The sequence below is a fragment of the Oncorhynchus clarkii genome, chromosome 5 (genome assembly GCF_045791955.1).
Source record: "Oncorhynchus clarkii lewisi isolate Uvic-CL-2024 chromosome 5, UVic_Ocla_1.0, whole genome shotgun sequence".
Classification (NCBI taxonomy): Eukaryota; Metazoa; Chordata; class Actinopteri; order Salmoniformes; family Salmonidae; genus Oncorhynchus; species Oncorhynchus clarkii.
In genome coordinates, this window is record NC_092151.1 from 84,081,756 (window position 1) to 84,108,787 (window position 27,032).

General features: G+C 47.3%; 1 protein-coding gene across 2 annotated transcripts in view; it reads right to left on the reverse strand.

The window, feature by feature from the left end:
- Positions 1-27,032, reverse strand: part of LOC139409477 (cache domain containing 1) — a 132,658-nt gene that overhangs the window by 24,111 nt on the left and 81,515 nt on the right. For both annotated transcript variants that reach the window (XM_071154671.1, XM_071154672.1), the window contains exons 5-16: positions 26,312-26,438; positions 19,592-19,736; positions 19,160-19,376; positions 18,056-18,205; positions 12,046-12,279; positions 11,509-11,658; positions 8,761-8,884; positions 3,698-3,815; positions 2,950-3,118; positions 2,691-2,833; positions 1,181-1,362; positions 701-811 (exon numbers count right to left, since the gene is read on the reverse strand). In XM_071154671.1, coding sequence (XP_071010772.1) covers positions 701-811; positions 1,181-1,362; positions 2,691-2,833; positions 2,950-3,118; positions 3,698-3,815; positions 8,761-8,884; positions 11,509-11,658; positions 12,046-12,279; positions 18,056-18,205; positions 19,160-19,376; positions 19,592-19,736; positions 26,312-26,438 — 1,870 coding nt within the window. The remainder of the gene's footprint in view (positions 1-700; positions 812-1,180; positions 1,363-2,690; positions 2,834-2,949; positions 3,119-3,697; positions 3,816-8,760; positions 8,885-11,508; positions 11,659-12,045; positions 12,280-18,055; positions 18,206-19,159; positions 19,377-19,591; positions 19,737-26,311; positions 26,439-27,032) is intronic.

Genomic DNA, 27,032 nt, shown 5'->3' on the forward strand with positions numbered 1-27,032 from the left:
GTGTTTGTCCTCCTACCTGGAGGTGTGGACGGTGAGGAAGATGGTGTGTTTATCCTCCTACAGTACCTGGGGGTGTGGACGGTGAGGAAGATGGTGTGTTTGTCCTCCTACCTTGAGGTGTGGATGGTGAGTTTGTCCTCCTACAGTACCTGGAGGTGTGGACGGTGAGGAAGATGGTGTGTTTGTCCTCCTACCTGGAGGTGTGGACGGTGAGGAAGATGGTGTGTTTGTTCTCCTATAGTACCTGGAGGTGTCGACTTGAGGAAGATGGTGTGTTTGTCCTCCTACAGTCCCTGGAGGTGTGGACGGTGAGGAAGATGGTGTGTTTGTTCTCCTACGATACCTGGAGGTGTGGACGGTGAGGAAGATGGTGTGTTTGTCCTCCTACCTGGAGGTGTGGACGGTGAGGAAGATGGTGTGTTTGTCCTCCTACCTTGAGGTGTGGATGGTGAGTTTGTCCTCCTACAGTACCTGGAGGTGTGGACATTGAGGAAGACTGTGTGTTTGCCTCCTACCTGGAGGTGTGGACGGTGAAGAAGATGGTGTGTTTGTCCTCCTACCTGGAGGTGTGGATGGTGAGGAAGCTGGTGTGTTTGTCCTCCTACAGTACCTGGAGGTGTGGATGGTGAGGAAGATGGTGTGTTTGTCCTCCTACCTGGAGGTGTGGATGGTGAGGAAGATGGTGTGTTTGTCCTCCTACCTGGAGGTGTGAATGGTGTGGCTGATGGTGACCACATATCCGGCCCCGCCCACATCCAGGTAAGGCCCGGTGAAGGTGATGAGGCCAGGGTTCGCCACTGCATGTTGGTACCTGTTTGGGTCAGGGGTTAGAGGTTAAAGATCATGGTCAGTGTGATAGGAAACAAAAACAAACACCTTGACACAACATGCTAATTCCACAACAATACACGTGGATACTGTCTACTAACGAAGGCTGGGAAAAACGTTTAACAGACATTGACACTAAAATATATCTGACTATTCCAGACGGTGGTTCAAAATGAAAAGTGTCATAAAGGATTTAGTAGAACTGAGACTGTTCCATAGAAAGTGAATCATTCCAGCCGTAAACAGAAAGCTATGAGAACCGGGCCAGAACACTGTAGAGCAGGAATCAACTTCCCATCCCTCTCTAGGAGTCTGGAACTACCCCCCCCCACACCTCCTAAATAAACCTCACCATTGTCTCCGGGACGGATCGAAGGCTTTGTCCATGAGTGAGCCGGGGTAAATCCGAAGCACTCCATTGGGCGTTGCTATGTAACGGCGCACAATGTAGCAGTTGAGGCTACTCATCTCCATGAGTGTCATCCATTCATCTGTGACGTGACTGGTCGCCATCACCTCGTTCCTGACCGACGACTAGAGGGAGAGAGCGATATAGACAGAGGAGCTGAGCTCTCGCTTTAATGCAAGGTAGGCCCAGATCAGGATCTCTCACCACGCACAGAGAGTCTCTCAGTCTCTCCCCCACTCTGTCACCATGTACAGAGAGTAGAGACTCTCCCCCACTCTCTCACCACGTACAGAGAGTAGAGACTCTATCCCACTTTCTCACCACATACAGAGAGTCTCTCAGTCTCTCCCCCACTCTCTCACCACGTACAGAGAGTAGAGACTCTATCCCACCCTCTCACCACATACAGTCTCTCAGTCTCTCCCCCACTCTCTCACCACATACAGAGTCTCTCAGTCTCTCCCCCACTCTCACCACATACAGAGTCTCTCAGTCTCTCCCCCACTCTCTCACCACATACAGAGAGTCTCATTCCCTCCACCACATACAGAGAGTATCTAAGTCTCTCCACCACATACAGAGAGTATCTCAGTCTCTCCACCACATACAGAGAGTATCTCAGTCTCTCCACCACTCTCTCACCACATACAGAGAGTATCTCAGTCTCTCCACCACATACAGAGAGTATCTCAGTCTCTTCACCACTCTCTCACCACATACAGAGAGTATCTCAGTCTCTCCACCACTCTCTCACCACATACAGAGAGTCTCAGTCTCTCCACCACATACAGAGAGTATCTCAGTCTTTCCACCACTCTCTCACCACATACAGAGAGTCTCTCAGTCTCTTCACCACTCTCTAACCACATACAGAGAGGCTCAGTCTCTCCACCACATACAGAGAGTATCTCAGTCTCTCCACCACTCTCTCACCACATACAGAGAGTCTCTCAGTCTCTCCACCACTCTCTCACCACATACAGAGAGTATCTCAGTCTCTTCACCACTCTCTCACCACGTACAGAGAGTATCTCAGTCTCTCCACCACATACAGAGAGTATCTCAGTCTCTCCACCACTCTCTCACCACATACAGAGAGTATCTCAGTCTCTCCACCACTCTCTCACCACATACAGAGAGTATCTCAGTCTCTCCACCACATACAGAGAGTATCTCAGTCTCTCCACCACTCTCTCACCACATACAGAGAGTATCTCAGTCTCTCCACCACTCTCTCACCACATACAGAAGGGGCTAAAAACATGGAGCTTTTCTCTAGCTTCACCTAAAAGACAAAGAAGGCAGTGGAGCTAAGAGACTTGAGGGGCAGTTCGTTGTCTTTCTTTTGGTGGTGTTAGCTAGTGTGGTTTGGCTCACAAGTCTTTCCAGAAGATACGTGTTTGATATTGGTTTGGCTTCTCTGTGTTAATGACTGCCAACTGTGTGTGAGTACCTTGAGTCCAGGGTTGGCAATGAGACGTGTGTTATCACTGAGGTAGGCAGTGTAGTGTTCCACCATGCGTTTGGTCTCTGGTTGGCTGAGGTGTTCGTAGGGCGAGGAGAAACTCCCTGCAGACAGCATCACTGTAGGACTCTCTGACAGAGAGACAGAGAGAGTGAGGAAAATAGAGACTAAATGTAAAGCTCTAAAATCTCTGCCTCAAGCCTAGTTCCTCTCTCACAGTCATTGCCGATGTGGCCTCAGGTCTTACCGACAGTGGCCAGCTGTTTGAAGTGCAGACAGGAGCTGGGCTGACCCAGCAGGTCCAGGCGGTGATAGAGCAGCTTGGAGCTGGGAGCAGTGTTCAGGTTCTTCAGGTGTTTCACAGGGATCTCTGGCTGGACGTTCACTATGCACAGGATGAACGACTTGTCCTGGACCTGGGGAGGGATTGAGGGAGAAGATAATGGATGTTTTTGTGTAAGAGCTTCTACTTAGAATAGAGTGATACAGAGCAGAGACACAGCTAGAGACATTTGACTAGTTTTTCCACAATCCATTGATAAGTCATGACTGATCCTAACTTGTAAGGGGAGTTGAGGTTCAGGGCTACCTCTGGAACTACCTCTGGGAGAGAGGGACAAAGAAGATGAAGATGCAGTACTGCATTACTGGCTTGTTACGTTATGGAGAGGGAGTGAGAGAGGGACAGAGGGGAAGGAAGGGAGGGACAAAGGGGAAGGAAGGGAGGGACAGAGGGGAAGGAAGCAAGGGACAGAGGGGAAGGAAGCGAGGGACAGAGGGGAAGGAAGCGAGGGACAGAGGGGAAGGAAGGGAGGGACAGAGGGGAAGGAAGGGAGGGACAGAGGGGAAGGAAGGGAGGGACAGAGGGGAAGGAAGGGAGGGACAGAGGGGAAGGAAGGGAGGGAAAAAAGGATATAGATCTAGAGAGGAGAAAGACAAGACAGACACAGACAGACAATCAGTGTGACAGACAGACAATCAGCAGTGCATCGTACCAGTTTCCATGTGTAGCTGACGTTGTAGGCATCCTTGCTAGGGTCTCGGAGGCGGTTGGTGTGCCAGGACAGAGAGGAGTTGGTGGGCACAGCTATCACCTGACTACCCAGGGGCAGACTGGAGAGAGGAACAGGAAGTAGGAGGGTTAATATTAGCAACACAAGATTGTGCAATGCAGTCCGATCACCAAAACACCTCAGACTACAGTATATAAACAAAGATTTCTAGTGTCATGACGTTGCCCTCTTTGGACACCGCGAGCACCATCCCCCTACCTCTGCACCATCTCTCTCTGTCTCCTACAACCAGGCTGCTGTGGTCAGAGAGGTCGTAAATTCCTGGAGGAGACTATCTCCTCATGGCCACAGTATAGAGAGAGAGGGTGAGTTTCATAGAGAGAACAAAGGAATTTATTCCACCTCACAGAACTGGAGAACCGAAAGACATTTATGTTCTGGAGAAAGTATAAAAGATCGGTGAACAATCCAGCTACGAACTGGTCCGTTTGGTACAATTTTGTGAAACTCATGGGAGACAATTCGGCCACATTACCATAACGCTGTTTATACAATAGCCTCAGTTATGAGGATAACATCTAATTGTTGTATAAGATGAATAAGTGAGGATGATACTGTTTGTGAAATTGTGTAATGTGATTTTGGACTGTTAAATGAAGGAAACTCCAATTCCCTTTGGAGTTTAACTAAATCAGAGGACCGCCCATGAGCACAGTCCGGCGTCATGGGACAGGCCCCTTTCTGCTCTTCCAAATAAAACCCCCACCCGGTTTTCTATCACCAGACCAGCTTACCTCGATAACGAGAGGGCCAAGGTTTGAGAGGAGACCGAGCTTACCTCAATTAAGAGATGGCTAAAGGTTGCAGACCAGCTTACCATGAGAGGGCCAAGGTTTGAGGAGAGACCATAAACCTGAGTATAAGCTAAGGTTTGAGTAGATAGTTGAATCTTTTAACCATACCACATGGTTAAACTCTTAGACTATCGATACCAACAGAATAAGAACAAGTCCTTGATATTAATTACTAGTCTGCAGCTAGGAATTCGGCATCATTGAACGCGAAGACCGACAACTGCCGAAACACCTATTCTATAACGACATGAATGAATGTCACTCTGAACTATCCATTCTAACCACAACAGAGAGAGAAAGAGGGTGGACAGACTCTCCAACAGAAACAAACTTTTCAACAGAGATCCCGGCGACACACTGAACGTGAATACACTGCTCAAAAAAATAAAGGGAACACTTAAACAACACAATGTAACTCCAAGTCAATACCACTTCTGTGAAATCAAAATGTCCACTTAGGAAGCAACACTGATTGGCAATACATTTCACATGCTGTTGTGCAAATGGAATAGACAACAGGTGGAAATTATAGATAATTAGCAAGACACCCCCAATAAAGGAGTGGTTCTGCAGGTGATAACCACAGACCACTTCTCAGTTCCTATGCTTCCTGGCTGATGTTTTGGTCACTTTTGAATGCTGGCGGTGCTTTCACTCTAGTGGTAGCATGAGACGGAGTCTACAACCCACACAAGTGGCTCAGGTAGTGCAGCTCATCTAGAATGGCACATCAATGCGAGCTGTGGCAAGAAGGTTTGCTGTGTCTGTCAGCGTAGTGTCCAGAGCATGGAGGCGCTACCAGGAGACAGGCCAGTACATCAGGAGACGTGGAGGAGGCCGTGTAGGAGGGCAACAACCCAGCAGCAGGACCGCTACCTCCGCCTTTGTGCAAGGAGGAGCAGGAGGAGCACTGCCAGAGCCCTGCAAAATGACCTCCAGCAGGCCACAAATGTGCATGTGCCTGCTCAAACGGTCAGAAACAGACTCCATGAGGGTGGTATGAGGGCCCGACGTCCACAGGTGGGGGTTGTGCTTACAGCCCAACACCGTGCAGGACGTTTGGCATTTGCCAGAGAACACCAAGATTGGCAAATTTGCCACTGGTGCCCTGTGCTCTTCACAGATGAAAGCAGGTTCACACTGAGCATGTGACAGACGTGACAGAGTCTGGAGACGCAGTGGAGAACGTTCTACTGCCTGCAACATCCTCCAACATGACCGGTTTGGCGGTGGGTCAATCATGGTGTGGGGTGGCATTTCTTTGGGGGGCCACACAGCCCTCCATGTGCTCGCCAGAGGTAGCCTGACTGCCATTAGGTACCGAGATGAGATCCTCAGACCCCTTGTGAGACCATATGCTGGTGTGGTTGGCCCTGGGTTCCTCCTAATGCAAGACAATGCTAGACCTCATGTGGCTGGAGTGTGTCAGCAGTTCCTGCAAGAGGAAGGCATTGATGCTATGGACTGGCCCGCCCGTTCCCCTGACCTGAATCCAATTGAACACACATCTGGGACATCATGTCTCGCTCCATCCACCAACGCCACGTTGCACCACAGACTGTCCAGGAGTTTGCGGATGCTTTAGTCCAGGTCTGGGAGGAGATCCCTCAGGAGACCATCCGCCACCTCATCAGGAGCATGCCCAGGCGTTGTAGGGAGGTCATACATTGACTTGTTTTAAGGACAATACCTCAAAGTTGGATCAGCCTGTAGTGTGGTTTTCCACTTTAATTTTGAGTGTGACTCCAAATCTAGACCTCCATGGTTGATAAATTTGATTTCCATTGATAATTTTGTGTGATTTTGTTGTCAGCACATTCAACTATGTAAATAAAAAAGTATTTAATAAGAGTATTTCATTCATTCAGATCTAGGATGTGTTATTTTAGTGTTCCCTTTATTTTTTTGAGCAGTGTATATACAGTGCCTTGCGAAAGTATTCGGCCCCCTTGAACTTTGCGACCTTTTGCCACATTTCAGGCTTCAAACATAAAGATATAAAACTGTATTTTTTTGTGAAGAATCAACAACAAGTGGGACACAATCATGAAGTGGAACGACATTTATTGGATATTTCAAACTTTTTTAACAAATCAAAAACTGAAAAATTGGGCGTGCAAAATTATTCAGCCCCCTTAAGTTAATACTTTGTAGCGCCACCTTTTGCTGCGATTACAGCTGTAAGTCGCTTGGGGTATGTCTCTATCAGTTTTGCACATCGAGAGACTGACATTTTTTCCCATTCCTCCTTGCAAAACAGCTCGAGCCTAGTGAGGTTGGATGGAGAGCATTTGTGAACAGCAGTTTTCAGTTCTTTCCACAGATTCTCGATTGGATTCAAGTCTGGACTTTGACTTGGCCATTCTAACAGCTGGATATGTTTATTTTTGAACCATTCCATTGTAGATTTTGCTTTATGTTTTGGATCATTGTCTTGTTGGAAGACAAATCTCCGTCTCCAGTCTCAGGTCTTTTGCAGACTCCATCAGGTTTTATTCCAGAATGGTCCTGTATTTGGCTCCATCCATCTTCCCATCAATTTTAACCATCTTCCCTGTCCCTGCTGAAGAAAAGCAGGCCCAAACCATGATGCTGCCACCACCATGTTTGACAGTGGGGATGGTGTGTTCAGCTGTGTTGCTTTTACGCCAAACATAACGTTTTGCATTGTTGCCAAAAAGTTCAATTTTGGTTTCATCTGAACTTTAAACTTTAAACGACACTTTTTATGGATATCTTTAAGAAATGGCTTTCTTCTTGCCACTCTTCCATAAAGGCCAGATTTGTGCAATATACAACTGATTGTTGTCCTAGGGACAGAGTCTCCCACCTCAGCTGTAGATCTCTGCAGTTCATCCAGAGTGATAATGGGCCTCTTGGCTGCATCTCTGATCAGTCTTCTCCTTGTATGAGCTGAAAGTTTAGAGGGACGGACAGGTCTTGGTAGATTTGCAGTGGTCTGATACTCCTTCCATTTCAATATTATCGCTTGCACAGTGCTCCTTGGGATGTTTAAAGCTTGGGAAATATTTTTGTATCCAAATCCGGCTTTAAACTTCTTCACAACAGTGTCTCGGACCTGCCTGGTGTGTTCCTTGTTCTTCATGATGCTCTCTGCGCTTTTAACGGACCTCTGAGACTGTCACAGTGCAGGTGCATTTATACGGAGACTTGATTACACACAGGTGGATTGTATTTATCATCATTAGTCATTTAGGTCAACATTGGATCATTCAGAGATCCTCACTGAACTTCTGGAGAGAGTTTGCTGCACTGAAAGTAAAGGGGCTGAATAATTTTGCACGCCCAATTTTTCAGTTTTTGATTTGTTAAAAAAGTTTGAAATATCCAATAAATGTCGTTCCACTTCATGATTGTGTCCCACTTGTTGTTGATTCTTCACAAAAAAATACAGTTTTATATCTTTATGTTTGAAGCCTGAAATGTGGCAAAAGGTCGCAAAGTTCAAGGGGGCCGAATACTTTTGCAAGGTACTGTATATATTGATTGCAATTGTTCCCGAATGAGTGAGCGTTCATGTGTAAAGGATTAGCATTTAAATTGTTATAATATTCAACTCTGTAGTGTCTCCTCAGCTGACCCCCCACTCCCCTTTTGTCTAACAAGCCGCCATGCCGGTTTAGCCCACTAGGGCACATTCCCCTATCATTCTCCTATCATTTCCTTGTAACCATATCTACTGTTTGTTATGTATTTCTGTGAATTACTTAGTTAGTAAATAAATTATTTTAAAACAATTGATGTATGGATGACTCATAGTGAAGACTGGGTTCGTGCAGATGACCACCAATTTACGACGTTTGGAATGAGACTAACGTGAGGTAAATAATAATTAATTAATTCGAAGACTAATTGATCAGATATTAAAATATCTGAAAGTTATGTTAGGAAAATTCTAACTTTATAATCAGAATATTTTCCTTGGTGCCCCGACTTCCTAGTTAATTACAGTTCATGATTAATCAGTTTAATCGCATAATAATAATAATTACAGAGAGTTATTTGATAAATAAGTCTTCAGTTTTTATGATGCAAAAGACATGACACTATGACAAAGAGAGTGGATGAAAACATCTTACTACATTACTAGTCTGCCTTGAGTTTCCAGAATCTATACATACTGGTGAAATCCCACCTCTCATTGCCCCCTGACCCTTGACCCTAACTCACCGGAGAATGTTGTCCCGTACTACGGGAAAGCCAGGGATGTTCTCATAGTGGATGATGTCAGTGTGGAGGGGAGGCTCTGTCATCAGGTAGGGCCGCGTGAGGGATGGGTGCATCAGGGTGTAACCTGGGAAACCAAAAACAACTACATCATCAGAACTGAAAAAGCATCATCAATCAATGCCATCAGGGGCTCTTCACAGGAGCAGCCCTTCATGCAGCCCCCAGCACCTTGACCCCACCTCACCCCAGGGACGGGCTACTGCTCCTTGGGCAGGCGGAGGCCAGATCACCCCTAGACCCCTAGTACTGTGGTCCTGTATCCAGGCAGGCACCAGAGCAGCACTAATAGTAAGCTATGGGAGATTGAAAGCCCTTACGAGGGAGGGAAGGAGGGAGAGAAGGGGGGGGGTTGAATTTTAAGTAGGGCAAAGCGAGAGAGAGCTAGGGAGACCGAGCGAGCAAGAGCGAGGAGAATCCCTTTTCTCTAATGACAAGGTATCTCTGACCATATCACCAACCATTCGGATTGTTTACCAAAATCCCTCTAGGGAGTACAGAGGATATACTGCTAGGCTGACCAAGTTTCATAATAACCCAGTCAATACACATGTCTGAGCATGGCCTTTCCAAACCACCCTAGTAAACCACCCTAGCTCTTAAATATAGCTAGTCTGTGTTAACACTAAAGGAAAACCTAAAAGTAGTGGCAGTGAAGCACTGAGACAAACCCTAGCTCTGGCCCAGTCCCTGCCTCTCGGTGGGCCCCTGGCCCAGTCCCTGCTACAGGAACTGTAGCCTGTTCAGATGGGTTAAATGGAAAGTGAAATCTGGACACTGACTGTAGGTCTATAACCTCTCACATAGCCTTACTATTAACTCCTGCAGAATTAAACATTTCTTGCAGTGAAATTATGCACTAAATGTAGGCTAAATTTGGACTTGGGAACAGGAGTGGAGAAATATGCTTTCTTTCTGCATCTTCAGATAGCTGGATCGTTTTCACAGCTTTCTATTTCCTTACAACTGGTCCAACTGATGTCATTTGGACATTTTGCACAGAAAAAAAAAAAATTTTTTTGCATTATTGCATTTTCTTCCCGGTCCCTAAACGTCTTTGCTCCACGAAAGAAAATGACACAGAAAAAAAACTTTACCGATGTCAACAAAACTGAAGCATTCTATAGATGTATGACATTATTCTGGAGAGCAGGGGTTTATTTAGTATTCTAGGGCAACATATAATGACAGGCGAGAAGCTGCATGTATCTATTTATAGACCAGTTGACTAACAAATAGCCTACAAAAAGGTCGGAAATTACGAAGAAGCATATCTAAATCAGGCCAAACACATCCTGCATCCGCTAATGGGGTGCAAACTGGTCTTATGCATGCCTAATGACCGGACTCAGTCAGACTGGCACTCCCCCTCCGAGTCAGAGCTAACACTGGCTCCACTATGCCAGACACTGGGTCCAATAGTAGCAGTACTACTGTAGCACTGTGGCCTGGAGTGTAGAGAACTAATGTTATCTTCCCTGGGATGCCCCAGAGAGGCCTACTCTGTCATACAATACTGTGGCCTGGAGTGTAGAGAACTAATGTTATCTTCCCTGGGATGCCCCAGAGAGGCCTACTCTGTCATACAATACTGTGGCCTGGAGAGGAGAGCACTAATGTTATCTTCCCTGGGATGCCCCAGAGAGGCCTACTCTGTCATACAATACTGTGGCCTGGAGAGGAGAGCACTAATGTTATCTTCCCTGGGATGCCCCAGAGAGGCCTACTCTGTCATACAATACTGTGGCCTGGAGAGGAGAGCACTAATGTTATCTTCCCTGGGATGCCCCAGAGAGGCCTACTCTGTCATACAATACTGTGGCCTGGAGTGTAGAGCACTAATGTTATCTTCCCTGGGATGCCCCAGAGAGGCCTACTCTGTCATACAATACTGTGGCCTGGAGAGGAGAGCACTAATGTTATCTCCCTGGGATGCCCCAGAGAGGCCTACTCTGTCATACAATACTGTGGCCTGGAGAGGAGAGCACTAATGTTATCTTCCCTGGGATGCCCCAGAGAGGCCTACTCTGTCATACAATACTGTGGCCTGGAGTGTAGAGCACTAATGTTATCTTCCCTGGGATGCCCCAGAGAGGCCTACTCTGTCATACAATACTGTGGCCTGGAGAGGAGAGCACTAATGTTATCTTCCCTGGGATGCCCCAGAGAGGCCTACTCTGTCATACAATACTGTGGCCTGGAGTGTAGAGCACTAATGTTATCTTCCCTGGGATGCCCCAGAGAGGCCTACTCTGTCATACAATACTGTGGCCTGGAGAGGAGAGCACTAATGTTATCTTCCCTGGGATGCCCCAGAGAGGCCTACTCTGTCATACAATACTGTGGCCTGGAGAGGAGAGCACTAATGTTATCTTCCCTGGGATGCCCCAGAGAGGCCTACTCTGTCATACAATACTGTGGCCTGGAGTGTAGAGCACTAATGTTATCTTCCCTGGGATGCCCCAGAGAGGCCTACTCTGTCATACAATACTGTGGCCTGGAGAGGAGAGCACTAATGTTATCTTCCCTGGGATGCCCCAGAGAGGCCTACTCTGTCATACAATACTGTGGCCTGGAGAGGAGAGCACTAATAACAGAAGAACTAAAAGGCTGAGACAAGACATTCACATAGGAGTTGTTGTCCTCGAGGAGAGTGCTGGGTTAGGATAAGTGTGGAGGTGTAGGACACACCTTTGTTGTCTATGAGGAAGGTGTAGGAGGCCAAGGAATCCTGGTAGTAGGTGACGTCCTCTAGAATGTAGGCTAGGTTCACGTCCACCCCAACCACACCCAGCAACAGGTTGCCAAAGTAACAGGGCCGGCTCACCGTCATGATGAAACCTGCAGGGAGAGGACAGATAGTTTTACATGACACTGATTGATCACCAAGAGCCCAAATCAATCTGATCCAGTTAATAATATTTTCTTTACCACTGATTTAGGTTTAGCAGTGTACATTAGTTCTAACCTTAAACGTGATGTGGACATAAGAGCAGAACTGGTCCCAGACCAGTTGTCAGGTCCCAACTATAATCTCCCCCAAATTTTAACAGCCATGACCCAGGACCAATTGTTAGGAACTGGTCCTGGTAGGGCATGTTGAAGCTGGACAGATCCATCATCTATTCGTTACCACTGATTTAGGATCAGATCCCTGTACCTCAGCTCTAGCCTTAACCATAATGACTAGAACAGACCAACTGGTCCTAGATCTGTGTCTAAACCCACCGTCTCCCATGGGGTCCTGGTAGGGCAGGCTGAAGCAGGACAGGTCTATCATGCGGTTGGGCAGGTTGATGTAGAAGCGTCCCACGGTGGTCTCCAGGTTACTGAGCTGATTCAGGACCATCATGCTCCCCTTCACCACGGGTAGCGCTGAGCGGTCCGGGACGCCGTACTTCAAAGAGTTCTGCTCCGCTAGGTCACGCAGGAACGCTAGCTCCTTCAGACCCGTCACGCCCTCTGTTGAGGAAGAAGAGAGCAACACAGATGTTTTACAGATGTTTTGCAGATGCGTTCAAATATATTGGAACCATTGAACGATTCACTATTTCTTGTAAAATAAGTTGACAATTTCAAAAACTGTGTTCACACATGTATTTGTTTGATGCACAGGACACAGGACACCCAAAAATACAAAATAAAAACGTACACATTGAGATTTTTCACTTCAAAGTGGAAAAATGGCCTGGTTAAATTAATCTAAATGTCATTTGATTTGGATGGAAGTAGAGCTGTTGTGGTGACCGTATTACCATGGTCCATGGACCACGAGTCATGAAGGCAGTCAAATTCAACGTAACCTAGGTTCACGTTTAGTCACAGTAATTAGGCATCTCCAAGTTGATGCTGCTGCTGCTGCATAGAGCAGCGTAGAGAACCATAGAGCTGCATAGAGCAGCGTAGAGCAGAGCAGAGCTGCATAGAGCAGCGTAGAGAACCGCAGAGCTGCATAGCACAGCGTAGAGAACCACAGAGCTGCATAGAGCAGCGTAGAGCAGAGCAGAGCTGCATAGAGCTGCATAGAGAAGCGTAGAGAACCACAGAGCTGCATAGAGCAGCGTAGAGCAGAGCAGAGCTGCATAGAGCAGCGTAGAGAACCGCAGAGCTGCATAGAGCAGCATAGAGAACCACAGAGCTGCATAGAGCAGCGTAGAGCAGAGCAGAGCTGCATAGAGCAGCGTAGAGCAGAGCTGCATAGAGCAGCGTAGAGCAGAGCTGCATAGAGCAGCGTAGAGCAGAGCAGAGCTGCATAGAGCAGCGTAGAGCAGAGCATAGCTGCATAGAGCAGAGCAGAGCTGCATAGAGCTGCTTAGAGCAGAGCAGAGCTGCATAGAGCTGCGTAGAGCAGAGCAGAGCTGCATAGAGCAGCGTAGAGCAGAGCTGCATAGAGCAGAGTAGCATAGAGCTGCATAGAGCAGAGCAGGTCTGCATAGAGCTGCATAGAGCAGAGCTGCATAGAGCAGGGCAGAGGGGCACAAAGCAGAGCGGCACAAAGCAGAGCGGCACAAAGCAGAGCGGCAACAAAGCAGAGCGGCAACAAAGCAGGGCAGAGGGGCACAAAGCAGAGCGGCAACAAAGCAGGGCGGCAACAAAGCAGGGCGGCAACAAAGCAGGGCGGCACAAAGCAGGGCGGCACAAAGCAGGGCGGCACAAAGCAGGGCAGAGCGACACAAAGCAGGGCAGAGCGACACAAAGCAGAGTGGCAACAAAGCAGGGCATAGGGGCACAAAGAAGAGCGGCACAAAGCAGAGCGGCAACAAAGCAGGGCAGAGGGGCACAAAGCAGAGCGGCACAAAGCAGGGCAAAGGGGCACAAAGCAGAGGGGCACAAAGCAGAGGGGCACAAAGAAGAGGGGCACAAAGCAGAGGGGCACAAAGCAGAGGGGCACAAAGCAGAGGGGCACAAAGCAGAGGGGAAGGGGAACAAAGCAGAGGGGAACAAAGCAGAGGGGCACAAAGCAGAGGGGCACAAAGCAGAGGGGCACAAAGCAGAGGGGCACAAAGCAGAGGGGAACAAAGCAGAGGGGCACAAAGCAGAGGGGCACAAAGCAGAGGGGAACAAAGCAGAGGGGCACAAAGCAGAGGGGCACAAAGCAGAGGGGCACAAAGCAGAGGGGCACAAAGCAGAGGGGCACAAAGCAGAGGGGCACAAAGCAGAGGGGCACAAAGCAGAGGGGAATAAAGCAGAGGGGCACAAAGCAGAGGGGCACAAAGCAGAGCGGCACAAAGCAGAGCGGCACAAAGCAGAGCGGCACAAAGCAGAGCGGCAACAAAGCAGAGCGGCAACAAAGCAGAGCGGCAACAAAGCAGGGCAGAGGGGCACAAAGCAGAGCGGCACAAAGCAGAGCGGCAACAAAGCAGGGCGGCAACAAAGCAGGGCGGCACAAAGCAGGGCGGCACAAAGCAGGGCGGCACAAAGCAGGGCGGCACAAAGCAGGGCGGCACAAAGCAGGGCAGAGCGACACAAAGCAGGGCAGAGCGACACAAAGCAGAGTGCCAACAAAGCAGGGCATAGGGGCACAAAGAAGAGCGGCACAAAGCAGAGCGGCAACAAAGCAGGGAGGAGGGGCACAAAGCAGAGCGGCACAAAGCAGGGCAAAGGGGCACAAAGCAGAGGGGAACAAAGCAGAGGGGCACAAAGCAGAGGGGCACAAAGCAGAGGGGCACAAAGCAGAGGGGCACAAAGCAGAGGGGCACAAAGCAGAGCGGCAACAAAGCAGAGCGGCAACAAAGCAGGGCAGAGCGACACAAAGCAGGGCAGAGCGACACAAAGCAGAGTGGCAACAAAGCAGGGCATAGGGGCACAAAAAAGAGCGGCACAAAGCAGAGCGGCAACAAAGCAGGGCAGAGGGGCACAAAGCAGAGCGGCACAAAGCAGGGCAAAGCAGAGGGGAACAAAGCAGAGGGGCACAAAGCAGAGGGGCACAAAGCAGAGGGGCACAAAGCAGAGGGGCACAAAACAGAGGGGAACAAAGCAGAGGGGCACAAAGCAGAGGGGAACAAAGCAGAGGGGCACAAAGCAGAGGGGCACAAAGCAGAGGGGCACAAAGCAGAGGGGCACAAAGCAGAGGGGCACAAAGCAGAGGGGCACAAAGCAGAGGGGCACAAAGCAGAGGGGAACAAAGCAGAGGGGCACAAAGCAGAGGGGAACAAAGCAGAGGGGCACAAAGCAGAGGGGAACAAAGCAGAGGGGCACAAAGCAGAGGGGAACAAAGCAGAGGGGAACAAAGCAGAGGGGAACAAAGCAGAGGGGCACAAAGCAGAGGGGCACAAAGCAGAGGGGCACAAAGCAGAGCGGCACAAAGCAGAGGGGCACAAAGCAGAGCGGCACAAAGCAGAGCGGCAACAAAGCAGAGCGGCAACAAAAGCAGGGCAGAGGGGCACAAAGCAGAGCGGCAACAAAGCAGGGCGGCAACAAAGCAGGGAGGCACAAAGCAGGGCGGCACAAAGCAGGGCGGCACAAAGCAGGGCAGAGCGACACAAAGCAGGGCAGAGCGACACAAAGCAGAGTGGCAACAAAGCAGGGCATAGGGGCACAAAGAAGAGCGGCACAAAGCAGAGCGGCAACAAAGCAGGGCAGAGGGGCACAAAGCAGAGCGGCACAAAGCAGAGGGGCACAAAGCAGAGGGGCACAAAGCAGAGGGGCACAAAGCAGAGGGGCACAAAGCAGAGGGGCACAAAGCAGAGGGGAACAAAGCAGAGCGGCACAAAGCAGAGGGGAACAAAGCAGAGGGGAACAAAGCAGAGGGGCACAAAGCAGAGGGGAACAAAGCAGAGGGGCACAAAGCAGAGGGGCACAAAGCAGAGGGGCACAAAGCAGAGGGGAACAAAGCAGAGGGGCACAAAGCAGAGGGGCACAAAGCAGAGGGGAACAAAGCAGAGGGGAACAAAGCAGAGGGGCACAAAGCAGAGGGGCACAAAGCAGAGGGGCACAAAGCAGAGGGGAACAAAGCAGAGGGGAACAAAGCAGAGGGGAACAAAGCAGAGGGGAACAAAGCAGAGGGGAACAAAGCAGAGGGGCACAAAGCAGAGGGGAACAAAGCAGAGGGGCACAAAGCAGAGGGGCACAAAGCAGAGGGGAACAAAGCAGAGGGGCACAAAGCAGAGGGGCACAAAGCAGAGGGGAACAAAGCAGAGGGGCACAAAGCAGAGGGGCACAAAGCAGAGCGGCACAAAGCAGAGGGGAACAAAGCAGAGGGGCACAAAGCAGAGGGGAACAAAGCAGAGGGGCACAAAGCAGAGGGGCACAAAGCAGAGGGGCACAAAGCAGAGGGGAACAAAGCAGAGGGGAACAAAGCAGAGCGGCACAAAGCAGAGGGGCACAAAGCAGAGGGGAACAAAGCAGAGGGGCACAAAGCAGAGGGGCACAAAGCAGAGGGGCACAAAGCAGAGGGGCACAAAGCAGAGGGGCACAAAGCAGAGGGGCACAAAGCAGAGGGGCACAAAGCAGAGGGGAACAAAGCAGAGGGGAACAAAGCAGAGGGGAACAAAGCAGAGGGGAACAAAGCAGAGGGGCACAAAGCAGAGGGGAACAAAGCAGAGGGGCACAAAGCAGAGGGGCACAAAGCAGAGGGGAACAAAGCAGAGGGGAACAAAGCAGAGGGGAACAAAGCAGAGGGGCACAAAGCAGAGGGGCACAAAGCAGAGGGGCACAAAGCAGAGGGGAACAAAGCAGAGCGGCACAAAGCAGAGCGGCACAAAGTACCGTCGTAGAGCAGAGCGGCACAAAGCAGAGCAGAGCAGCATAGAACAGACACATAGATGTGAGGTCCTTCGATGTACTGATATCAATGTAAGAAAATGTCCTCTAGAATATTCATTGACTTTATAACAGAGGACACCCTAGAATGATCTCTCCAACATTGCTGCCCAGACAGCTGTCACTGGGCACATTTGGCATTAAGACAGGGCTTAATATGGAATGCATGGCAGCCATATCACTGATTGGATTAATGGGGATCAAGTCAAGCCTTAATACTTAGGGCCTTGTCTGATAATAATAGGATGCTGCACACATGAGAATGTTGCACTATTGACAGGAGTGAGTCAACAGGAGGTGAAAGAAGTCCATACAACCTGGTATGTGTGGATACAGCTCTGCTCAAACTGACAGCAGAGGTCATAGTTGGAATGGCCATAGATGAACGTTTGGCCGATGATATTCTCTGTCATATCCATGATTCTGTGGGTGATTTACTGGTTACTTTTAAAGTATATCTTTAAATCATTCTCCTGTTCTTCATGTCTGATAAGGTATTTTAGATGGATTGAGTTTGTTCGTGGTTCACAAATCAGGCAGGTGGGACTGGGAAGTATTAGACAGTCACAGACCAGGGGGAAGTCTAGAGGGTTTGGCAATACAGTCCATAGCTGAAGATTTCACTCTCCAACCATTTGGCCCTTCTAGTTCTAGCATTTCATCAAAAAACAGACACAGACAAACATGCTTAGTTCAAACATCAGAGTTGATGTGGGAGAAAAGACCACTGGTCACCTTTAACAATCATCAGCTTACACCTGGCACACACACACAGCTCTATGCATTTCTCACAATGTGCTACACAACAAAAGCTTTCTGGGTGCTATGCTAATCAACTCAAGATGATTACATATTTCTGAATCCTTTTCATCATGGCCCCTTTTAAACAAGCGGCCCCTGGCCCCTTTGTCACACACTACCCTTTGATGTCTTTAGACTAAGGCGCTCTCAGTTGTCCCTCATTTTAATCTCCTAATGAACATGATTTGTGCTAATTCCAGGCTAAGGCATGTACTGTGAAGGGGTCTCTGTGTAGGACATGGAGCGAAGGATGAGGAGAAGGGGAGGAGGGAGGGGAGACAGGTGAAGAGGGCCAATAGAGAGGGGGAGGTAGAGACATAACAGACACACAGGAGAAAACAAAAAGCCTTTGAGGTTCCTGAGCACCTCTCCAGTCTGCACTGCCCCCATTCACCCACCTCTCCCTCATCCCGGTGGCTGGGTAGGTCCAGCAGCAGTACCCATAACACACACATTCCACTACTAATCAGGATCGATACACCATCAATCACATTACAAAACATATTGGATTTGTATTGACATTATAAACATACTAATGCCACTTCCAGCCACCACCAAGGCATTTCCTTTTCTCTTGCTGGAGTGACTCTCAATGTGATTTCTGAACATAGATGACCGTGTGTGGTGGAGGGTGATTACGATCATAAACAAACTGTGTGTGGTGGGGGGTTCCTACCATTCATGAGGGCGTAGGTGAGGATCATGACGGAGTTGTTGAGGTGGCGGTTCTCCTCTTTGACCACACGGAGGGTGTCTCTCTTCTCATGCTCCGATGCGTCTCGGGACGTGATGCCAGACGACAGGTAGACGATCACCATGTCTGTGTCTGACAGGAACATACAAGCACAGAGAGATCAGAAACAAATTTTGGTCATAAATCCTTTATCTCACAAATCCTCCACCTCGAGTCACATTCATTGCCACATAACTGACAAATTGGCATTCCCTATAGAACCCTCAAACGCACCTCTGGACCTGGAAGTCAGTTCCACTGCTTTAATACATTCTTCCCCTCTAATCAGGGACTGATTTAGACCTGGGACTCCAGGTGGGTGCTTCCCCTCTAATCAGGGGCTGGTTTAGACCTGGGACTCCAGGTGGGTGATTCCCCTCTAATCAAGGACTTATTTAAACCTGGGACTCCAGGTGAGTGATTCCCCTCTAATCAGGGACTGATTTAGACCTGGGACTCCAGGTGGGTGATTCCCCTCTAATCAAGGACTGATTTAGACCTGGGACTCCAGGTGGGTGCTTCCCCTCTAATCAGGGACTGATTTAGACCTGGGACTCCAGGTGGGTGATTCCCCTCTAATCAAGGACTGATTTAGACCTGGGACTCCAGGTGGGTGCTTCCCCTCTAATCAGGGACTGATTTAGACCTGGGACTCCAGGTGGGTGATTCCCCTCTAATCAGGGACTGATTTAGACCTGGGACTCCAGGTGGGTGATTCCCCTCTAATCAGGGACTGATTTAGACCTGGGACTCCAGGTGGGTAATTCCCCTCTAATCAGGGACTGATTTTGACCTGGGACTCCAGGTGGGTAATTCCCCTCTAATCAAGGACTGATTTAGACCTGGGACTCCAGGTGGGTGATTCCCCTCTAATCAGGGACTGATTTAGACCTGGGACTCCAGGTGGATGCAATTAATTATCAGGTAGAACAGAAACCAGCAGGCTCCGGACATCGTAGGGTAAGAGTTGAATACCCCTGCTATAGAACAAGCCTGTAGCATCAGTGGCCCGTAGGGACTGCATTTCCCATAGTTTCCTGTTCTTACTGGTGAGTTTCCGGGTGACGTTGCTGGTGTTCCTTAGGAGCTGGAAGGCCTTCTGGAAGCCCAGTGCATGCTGGGTAGGGCTGTCGGAGGCCTTGAGGTTGGTGATGAAGGCGCTCATCTTCCTCTTGGTCTCGCTGGTGGCAGGAGACAGGTAGCTCTTATAGCACTGGTCCAGAGAACAGGAGCGCACAGCCTCCGCTGAGGACAGGATTGAGACCTGGTGAAGAGGACATGCACAGACAACATAAACAACCACTTTGGGATTGTAATCACGGGGCATATGCACAATATGTTTTAGCTTCAGAGGGAGAGAAAGGGTGGTTATATCTAGAACGTGGATGGTTTGTCAGGGGTCATCAGTTTCAGAAAGGCTGGGGAATTGGGCTACAAGGAGGGGAGTAAGGGCTGGGTAATCAGAGCAGAGCTCCTCACCTTGTCATGTTCATCTATAGAGTTGAGGACGACGAGGGCAGCATCTCTGGCAATCTGGAGCTGTGTTTCTGTAATGGTCACTCCGTGGTCGATTATCACCACGATGTGTTTGGACTGGGGCCGCACCGCCGCCACGTACACTGGCCTGCGAGGACCCACACGCAGACACGTGATGAGTACACAAGGGCTGTCCCAGACTAAAAAACATCTTGGTCAACCAAGAGTCGTCTGTTCTTTCGACCAATCGATTGAACAAAAATGTTAAACGTGTATTTATCCATATATTGACAGATCCTATGTGTTTTAATCAAATCAACTATTTTTACTGAGCTTGTCTGATGCTTTAAGCACACTGTTTGATTAAATAATACGACCAGCAATTGATTTGATTGTGCCGGGCCGTGCTCAGGCTTGCTGTGCTGTGTAAAAACAAAAAGAAAGTGAATGTGTGACAAGCACCCGTTGTTTCTCTCTCCTCCCTACTGTAGCAACCACCACAGAACATCAACAGTGTTTATCTGCCTGTCCATGTTGCTGAAGCTGCAACATAATCACAGCAGTTTCTGACTGAAAAGTTCCAAATCCCTCACTTGTTTTGGAAAAACATTCCATATTCCCTTAACCCTTGCTCTCTTAACGTGGCACGTATGCATCGCATGCATGAGATCAAAGACCTATTCGCACGGGACTAGTATTACTAGAGAACGTTGATTAGTTAATTATAACTCTAGAATGTCCGTTAATCCAGAGGACGATTCGGTCGGGATTAGTTTTTTTCCAAACTGCCTCCTGTAATTCTTTGGCAGTTATGACAGAAGCCTGGAGGTTTTTATTCTAGGTGTGAAGATACAGTATTTCAACATGTATCCTGGTGACACTATGCCAAAACATCCTTGGTATAGTGTGGCCATAATATTTGAATTGAGGAAGTGTGATCATATTCATTAGGATGTTTTAGCGACCCGCAGTACGTACTAAATGCTTCCCAGCATTCAGATGTGAGCTAAACAGCGCAATTGCACTTGAGATGCATTTAAGGCTATAGATGAGAAAACATACTTATTATTTCCAAACATGTAGGTCAGTTGTATGCTGCTTTGCGATCTATTAACACCAAGGGTTGCATTAAATAGGCTCAATATGTTTTACTGATGCATTTGGCAATATTCAATTATTAAGTACAAAATATATTAACAAAAGCATTCACTGTGGAAGTTGATGGGCTACATGTAGGCCCTTCATATATAGCTTATGCACTTCAAATTTCAATGTAACCAATCAGTTATTGTTTTCTTGCGCAAACCGCGAGCAACACCTGTCAAACTCCAGATATTTCTCTCAAAACACAGGGATGTCAATTCGCACGGGACTCGTATTATCAGAGAACAGTGGGTTATTCTGTCTGGAATTGTTGTTCTCCTGCCATGTAAAAATTACTGACAAGGCAGCAGTGGCGACCCGCCATTCAGGGTAGGTGGGGCAGACCACCCGCTCAGCTAAAACTATATATTTTATAATTGTTTTGCCTGTTTTGCATCTTATTTTAGCATTAATACATATCACATATCAGTTTACAAACAATGTATAAAAAAAACGACAAAGAAAACGAGTTAATAAAGCGGCATTCAAACAAGGTCTCTTTTTTGCTTTCTTGAGTAAGGCAGCTCCAAAATGCAGTTGTTTCAGCCTAGCTCAGTGCTTTCTGTGGTGGTGAGGCACCCAGTGGAAAATACGGAGCATAGGGGTTGGTAATGTTCTCTAGTTGCGCCGTGATAGGCTCAGTGTTCTGTCACTCATGGGGACACTACATCACCACAAAATCTACAGGTAGAGCTCGAGAATTCTAGCCCCTTGTGTGCTGCCATAGAGTTACAATAGAAGTGCCCTTCCAAGAAGACTCAAGGGCATTGGCCACAGACAAAATGACATCAAATCACGTTATATCTACAGCAGCTTTGATTGGACTGATCATGTCAACATTATACTTTCAAAATCTTAGCTAGCAGTCATCATCATGAATCAAGTCGACAATTAACTGGCAAATCCTATTCAATCCTTGTCATATGAAGAGAAATTATAGATAAAACGTATCGGTGCTCATTGGTCATTACACAACAAATTGGAAATCTCAAATTCAACAATTTATGGTTTGGAAGTAATCAGTGGCTAACTGCAAGCATTGCAAAGCAATCACTAGCCTGCTATTCAGTGGAGTGAATGTGTGGTCCAAGTCTCTTTACCAAGCTTAAAAGGATAAACATTCAACATTGGCCATGCTGTCAATCCAGCATGACTTCTGCCACTTCAAAACAACTGTAAACTCGGACCTGGGAAATCTCGGACTTCAGTTCAATACAACTGGGAACTTGGGGTGGGGGGGACAAGCAACGACTGGAAATTTTTTTTGAACGGTTATCCAACTCGGAATTCCAAGTCGGGAACTCAGGCCTCTTTCTAGAGCTCCGACCTGAAGATCAGCTGTCTTGAAAGCACCATAAATCCAGAGAATGCCAGACTTTGATAACAAACTTTGCCCATGAAGGACCGCCGCGCCACCTTCCTGTTCAAGTGAGCACTGCACAACAAGGTGATTACAAAAATGTCTTATATGCCGTTGTATAATTGACGTAATATGACAGGTAGATCAACTCAGCAAAAAAATAAACGTCAATTCGTAAAAATCCAAATAACTTCACAGATCTTCATTGTAAAAGGTTTAAACACTGTTTCCCATGCTTGTTCAATGAACCATAAACAATTAATGAACATGCACCTGTGGAATGGTCGTTAAGACACTAACAGCTTACAGACGGTAGGCAAATAAGGTCACAGTTATGAAAACTTAGGACACTAAAGAGGCCTTTCTACTGACTCTGAAAAATACCAAAAGAAAGATGCCCAGGGTCCCTGCTCATCTGTGTGAACATGCCTTAGGCATGCTGCAAGGAGGCATGAGGACTGCAGATGTGGCCAGGGCAAAAAATTGCAATGTCCGTACTGTGAGACACCTAAGACAGCGCCACAGGGAGACAGGAGGGACAGCTGATCGTCCTCGCAGTGGCAGACCACGTGTAACAACACCTGCACAGGATCGGTACATCCGAACATCACACCTGTGGGACAGGTACAGGATGGCAACAACAACTGCCCGAGTTACACCAGGAACGCACAATCCCTCTATCAGTGCTTAGACTGTCCGCAATAGGCTGAGAGAGGCTGAACTGAGGGCGTGTTGTCTGGTGAGGACCTGCCTTACATCACGTCGCATATGGGCACAAACCCACTGCCGCTGGACCAGACAGGACTGGCAAAAAGTGCTCTTCTGTGATAAGTTGTGGTTTTCTCTCACCAGTGGTGATGGTCAGACTCGCGTTTATCGTCGACAGACCATGACGGACCCTCCCTCATGTGGTACCCTTCCTGCAGGCTCATCCTGACAAGACCCTCCAGCATGACAATGCCACCAGCCATACTGCTCGTTCTGTGCGTGATTTCCTGCAAGACAGGAATGTCAGTGTTCTGTCATGGCCAGCAAAGAGCCTGGATCTCAATCCCATTGAGCACGTCTGGGTACCTGTTGGATTAGAGGGTGAGGGCTAGGGCCATTCCCCCCAGAAATGTCCAGGAACTCCAGGGGAACATCTCACAGCAAACACTGGAAAATCTGGTGCAGTCCATGAGGAGGAGATGCACTGCAGTACTTAATGCAGCTGGTGGCCACACCAGACACTGACTATTACTTTTGATTTTGACCTCCCCTTTGTTCAGGGACAATTTCTGATAGTCACATGTCTGTGGAACTTGTTCAGTTTATGTCTCAGTTGTTGAATCTTATGTTCATATAAATATTTACACGTTAAGTTTGCTGAAAATAAACGCAGTTGACAGTGTGAGGACGTTATTTTTTGCTAAGTTTATGTATACCGTAGCTAAGAAATTAATACTAGGTGTATGTTGTGTAGTAAGTTGCCTCACCCTGATACATTTGGTCCCTTTTCCCCCTCATAACTTAGCCTACTGTTCTGACTTGGTGGTGCAATTCTATCTTATAGACTGTTTCAGAAAAATGTAATGATTGAATATTGTAAGAGCTTTCATTTTCTGCTTATATGCCCCCTTCATTTATCCTACGGTTCTGACTTGGTGTACAGGGAGAATACTGTAAAAACGGTCCATGTTCTGAATTAAGTCTCTGTACTTTTCAAAAGTGCTGAACAAATAGTTATATCGACTACGTGTCCTAGCTCGCTCATTACTGTCTTAATCGAAAAACTACAGATTGCCTCATAAGCTCGTCGTCCCGTTATGCCATAGTTTGTACATCTCAATTGACCGTAGAAAACACATTTGTTTAAGCAAGTCATCCATATCAGCTATGTTTTTTTTAAAGGCAGTAAATGAGGCTGAATAGCCAGCTGGGGCAGTGGTGAGGTTTTGGGACTGCTGTTGGGACTCTGCTGTTGTGACAGCTTTATGAAGACCGTAACATTTTGTGGGCACCATTTGTTACTGTTATAATCTAATTAATGTATTGTTTAGTGTTGTGTGGTGGCTTTGCTGGCATGCATCTAAAAAAATAAATAAATTGGGGTTTGCCCCAAAGAGATTTACATGCTAAAATCACCACTGCATGGCAGATTCGGACGGGATTAAAATTACAGATGTGATGTTTTGTTCTCATGGACATAATTACATTGCCCGACCTCCCCCAAGAAAACATCCTCATCTTTTAGAAAAATAATTTGAAGTTATAAGCGCAGGTCTTATTTTTATTTCACCTTTATTTACCTAGGTAGGCCAGTTGAGAACAAGTTCTCATTTACAACTGCGACCTGGCCAAGATAAAGCAAAGCGACAAAAACAACACAGGGTTGCACATGGGATAAACAAATGTAGTCAATAACACAATAGAAAAGGTCTATGTACAGTGTGTGTAAATGTAGTAAGATTAGGGAAAAATTACAATTTCGCATTAACACTGGAGTGATAGTTGTGCAGAAGATGAATGTGCAAGTAGAGATACTGGGGTGCAAAAAAGCTACCAAAAAAATAGCATTATGGGGATAAGGTGTGCTATTTACAGATGGGCTATGTACAGCTGCAGCGATCGGTTAGCTGCTCAGATAGCAGATGTTTAAAGTTGGTGACGGAAATAAAAGTCTCCAACTTTAGCGTTTCGTTCCAGTCACAGGCAGCAGAGAACTGGAAGGAAAGGCGGCCAAAGGTTGGCTTTGGGTATCACCAGTGAAATATACCTGCTGGAGCACGTGCTACAGTGACCAGTGAGCTGAGATAAGGTGGGGATTTACCTAGCAAAGACTTATAGATGACCTGGAGCCAGTGGGTTTGGCGACGAATATGTAGAGAAGGCCAGCCAACGAGAGCATACAGGTCGCAGTGGCGGGTTGTATATGGGGCTTTGGTGACAAAATGGATGGCACTGTGATAGACTACATCCAATTTGCTGAGTAGAGTGTTGGAGGCTATTTTGTAAATGACATCGCCGAAGTCGAGGATCGGTAGGATTCTAGATTTAATTTTGGATAGGAGATGCTTAATGTGAGTCTGGAAAGAGAGTTTAAAGTCTAACCAGACACCTAGGTATTTGTAGTTGCATATTCTAAGTCAGAACCGTGATGCTAGTAGGGCATACAGTGGGGCAAAAAAGTATTTAGTCAGCCACCAATTGTGCAAGTTCTCCCACTTAAAAAAACGAGAGAGAGGCCTGTAATTTTCATCATAGGTACACTTCAACTATGACAGACAAAATGAGAAAAAAAAATCCTGTTTGAGGTTGTGGACAGGTGTGTTTTATACTGATAACAAGTTCAAACAGGTCCCATTAATACAGGTAACGAGTGGAGGACAGAGGAGCCTCTTAAAGAGAGCCAGAAATCTTGCTTGTTTGTAGGTGACCAAATACTTATTTTCCACCATAATTTGCAAATAAATTCATTAAAAATCCCCTCATTTTGTCTGTCATAGTTGAAGTGTACCTATGATGAAAATTGCAGGCCTCTCATATTTTTAAGTGGGAGAACTTGCACAATTGGTGGCTGACTAAATACTTTTTTGCCCCACTGTATACATATAAAAAGAAAGTGATACATTTAACTATATATATATACACAGTGAGGCAAAAAAGTATTTCGTCTGCCACCAATTGTGCAAGTGGCCGTGCTGCTGCTCCAGTTCAACTGTTCTGCCCGCGGCTATGGAATCCTGACCTGTTCACCGGCCGTGCTACCTGTCCCAGACCTGCTGTTTTCAACTCTCTAGTGACAGCATTTACTCCTGAGGTGCTGACCTGTACCCTCAACAACCACTGTGATTATTATTATTTGACCCTGCTGTCATCTATGAACATTTGAACATCTTGGCCATGTTCTGTTATAATCTCTGTTATAATAGCCTGGTTCCTCTCTAGGTTTCTTCCTAGGTTCTAGTCTTGCTAGGGAGTTTTTCCTAGCCACCGTGCTTCTACACCTGCATTGCTTGCTGTTTGCGGTTTTAGGCTGGGTTTCTCTACAGTACTTTGTGACATCAGCTGATGTAAGAATGGCTTTATAAATAAATTTGATTGGTTGATGATTTATGTAACAATCATTTCTCCATTCTTGCCCATGTGTTTAGGGCTAGTTGATTGTACTGTTAATCTAGGTGTGTAATTGTATTGCTGGTCTGGAAGTGTAACATTTTAGTCATTTAGTTGTACTGTACCTGCTGCGGTGCTCGTAGTTGCCCTTGCAGTGGAACTTGTGGGCGGGAAACACAGTGAAGATGCCCTCCTCTGAGCTGAAGTACTGCCACTTGATGCCCGGGTTGGACTTCAGGTTATCTGCCAACACTACAGAGGAGAGGATGAGACATGTCAGTATTACAAACCGTAGGGAGGATTAATATTAGAGAGAGAGGGCGAGTAAGCAAGAGCAACAGAGCGAGAGAGGTAGGGTTGATACCATTTAAATTCTGAGGGATTCTGGGTGATGAAGTATTATGAAACACAAAGAGAGTGTTCTGTGCTCTCAGACACCTGTCAGAGCCCACGGATAGATGGAGACTTTAAAAAGGGTTAACCTAGTCTCCTCTAGTCTGTGTGTGAAGAGTGAGAGTGAGCTCACATGAGAATCATTCTACTAATACTAATGTAAGGCCTGGCATAAAATCCCATTCCCTATATGACTGTGTCAGACTGGATGTCAGATTAAACTGTTCATTCTGCTGTATTACTAACATGGTTCTAATCATTTCACTTAAGTGTAACTGTGGGCTCTTAGTTGGCCTAATGTTGTCAACGGCACACTGTACATCTACACTACATGACCAAAAGTATGTGGACACATGCTCGTCAAACATCTCATTCCAGACTCATAGGCATTAACATGGAGTTGGTCCCTACTTTGCTGATTTAACAGCCTCCATTCTTCTGGGAAGGCTTTCC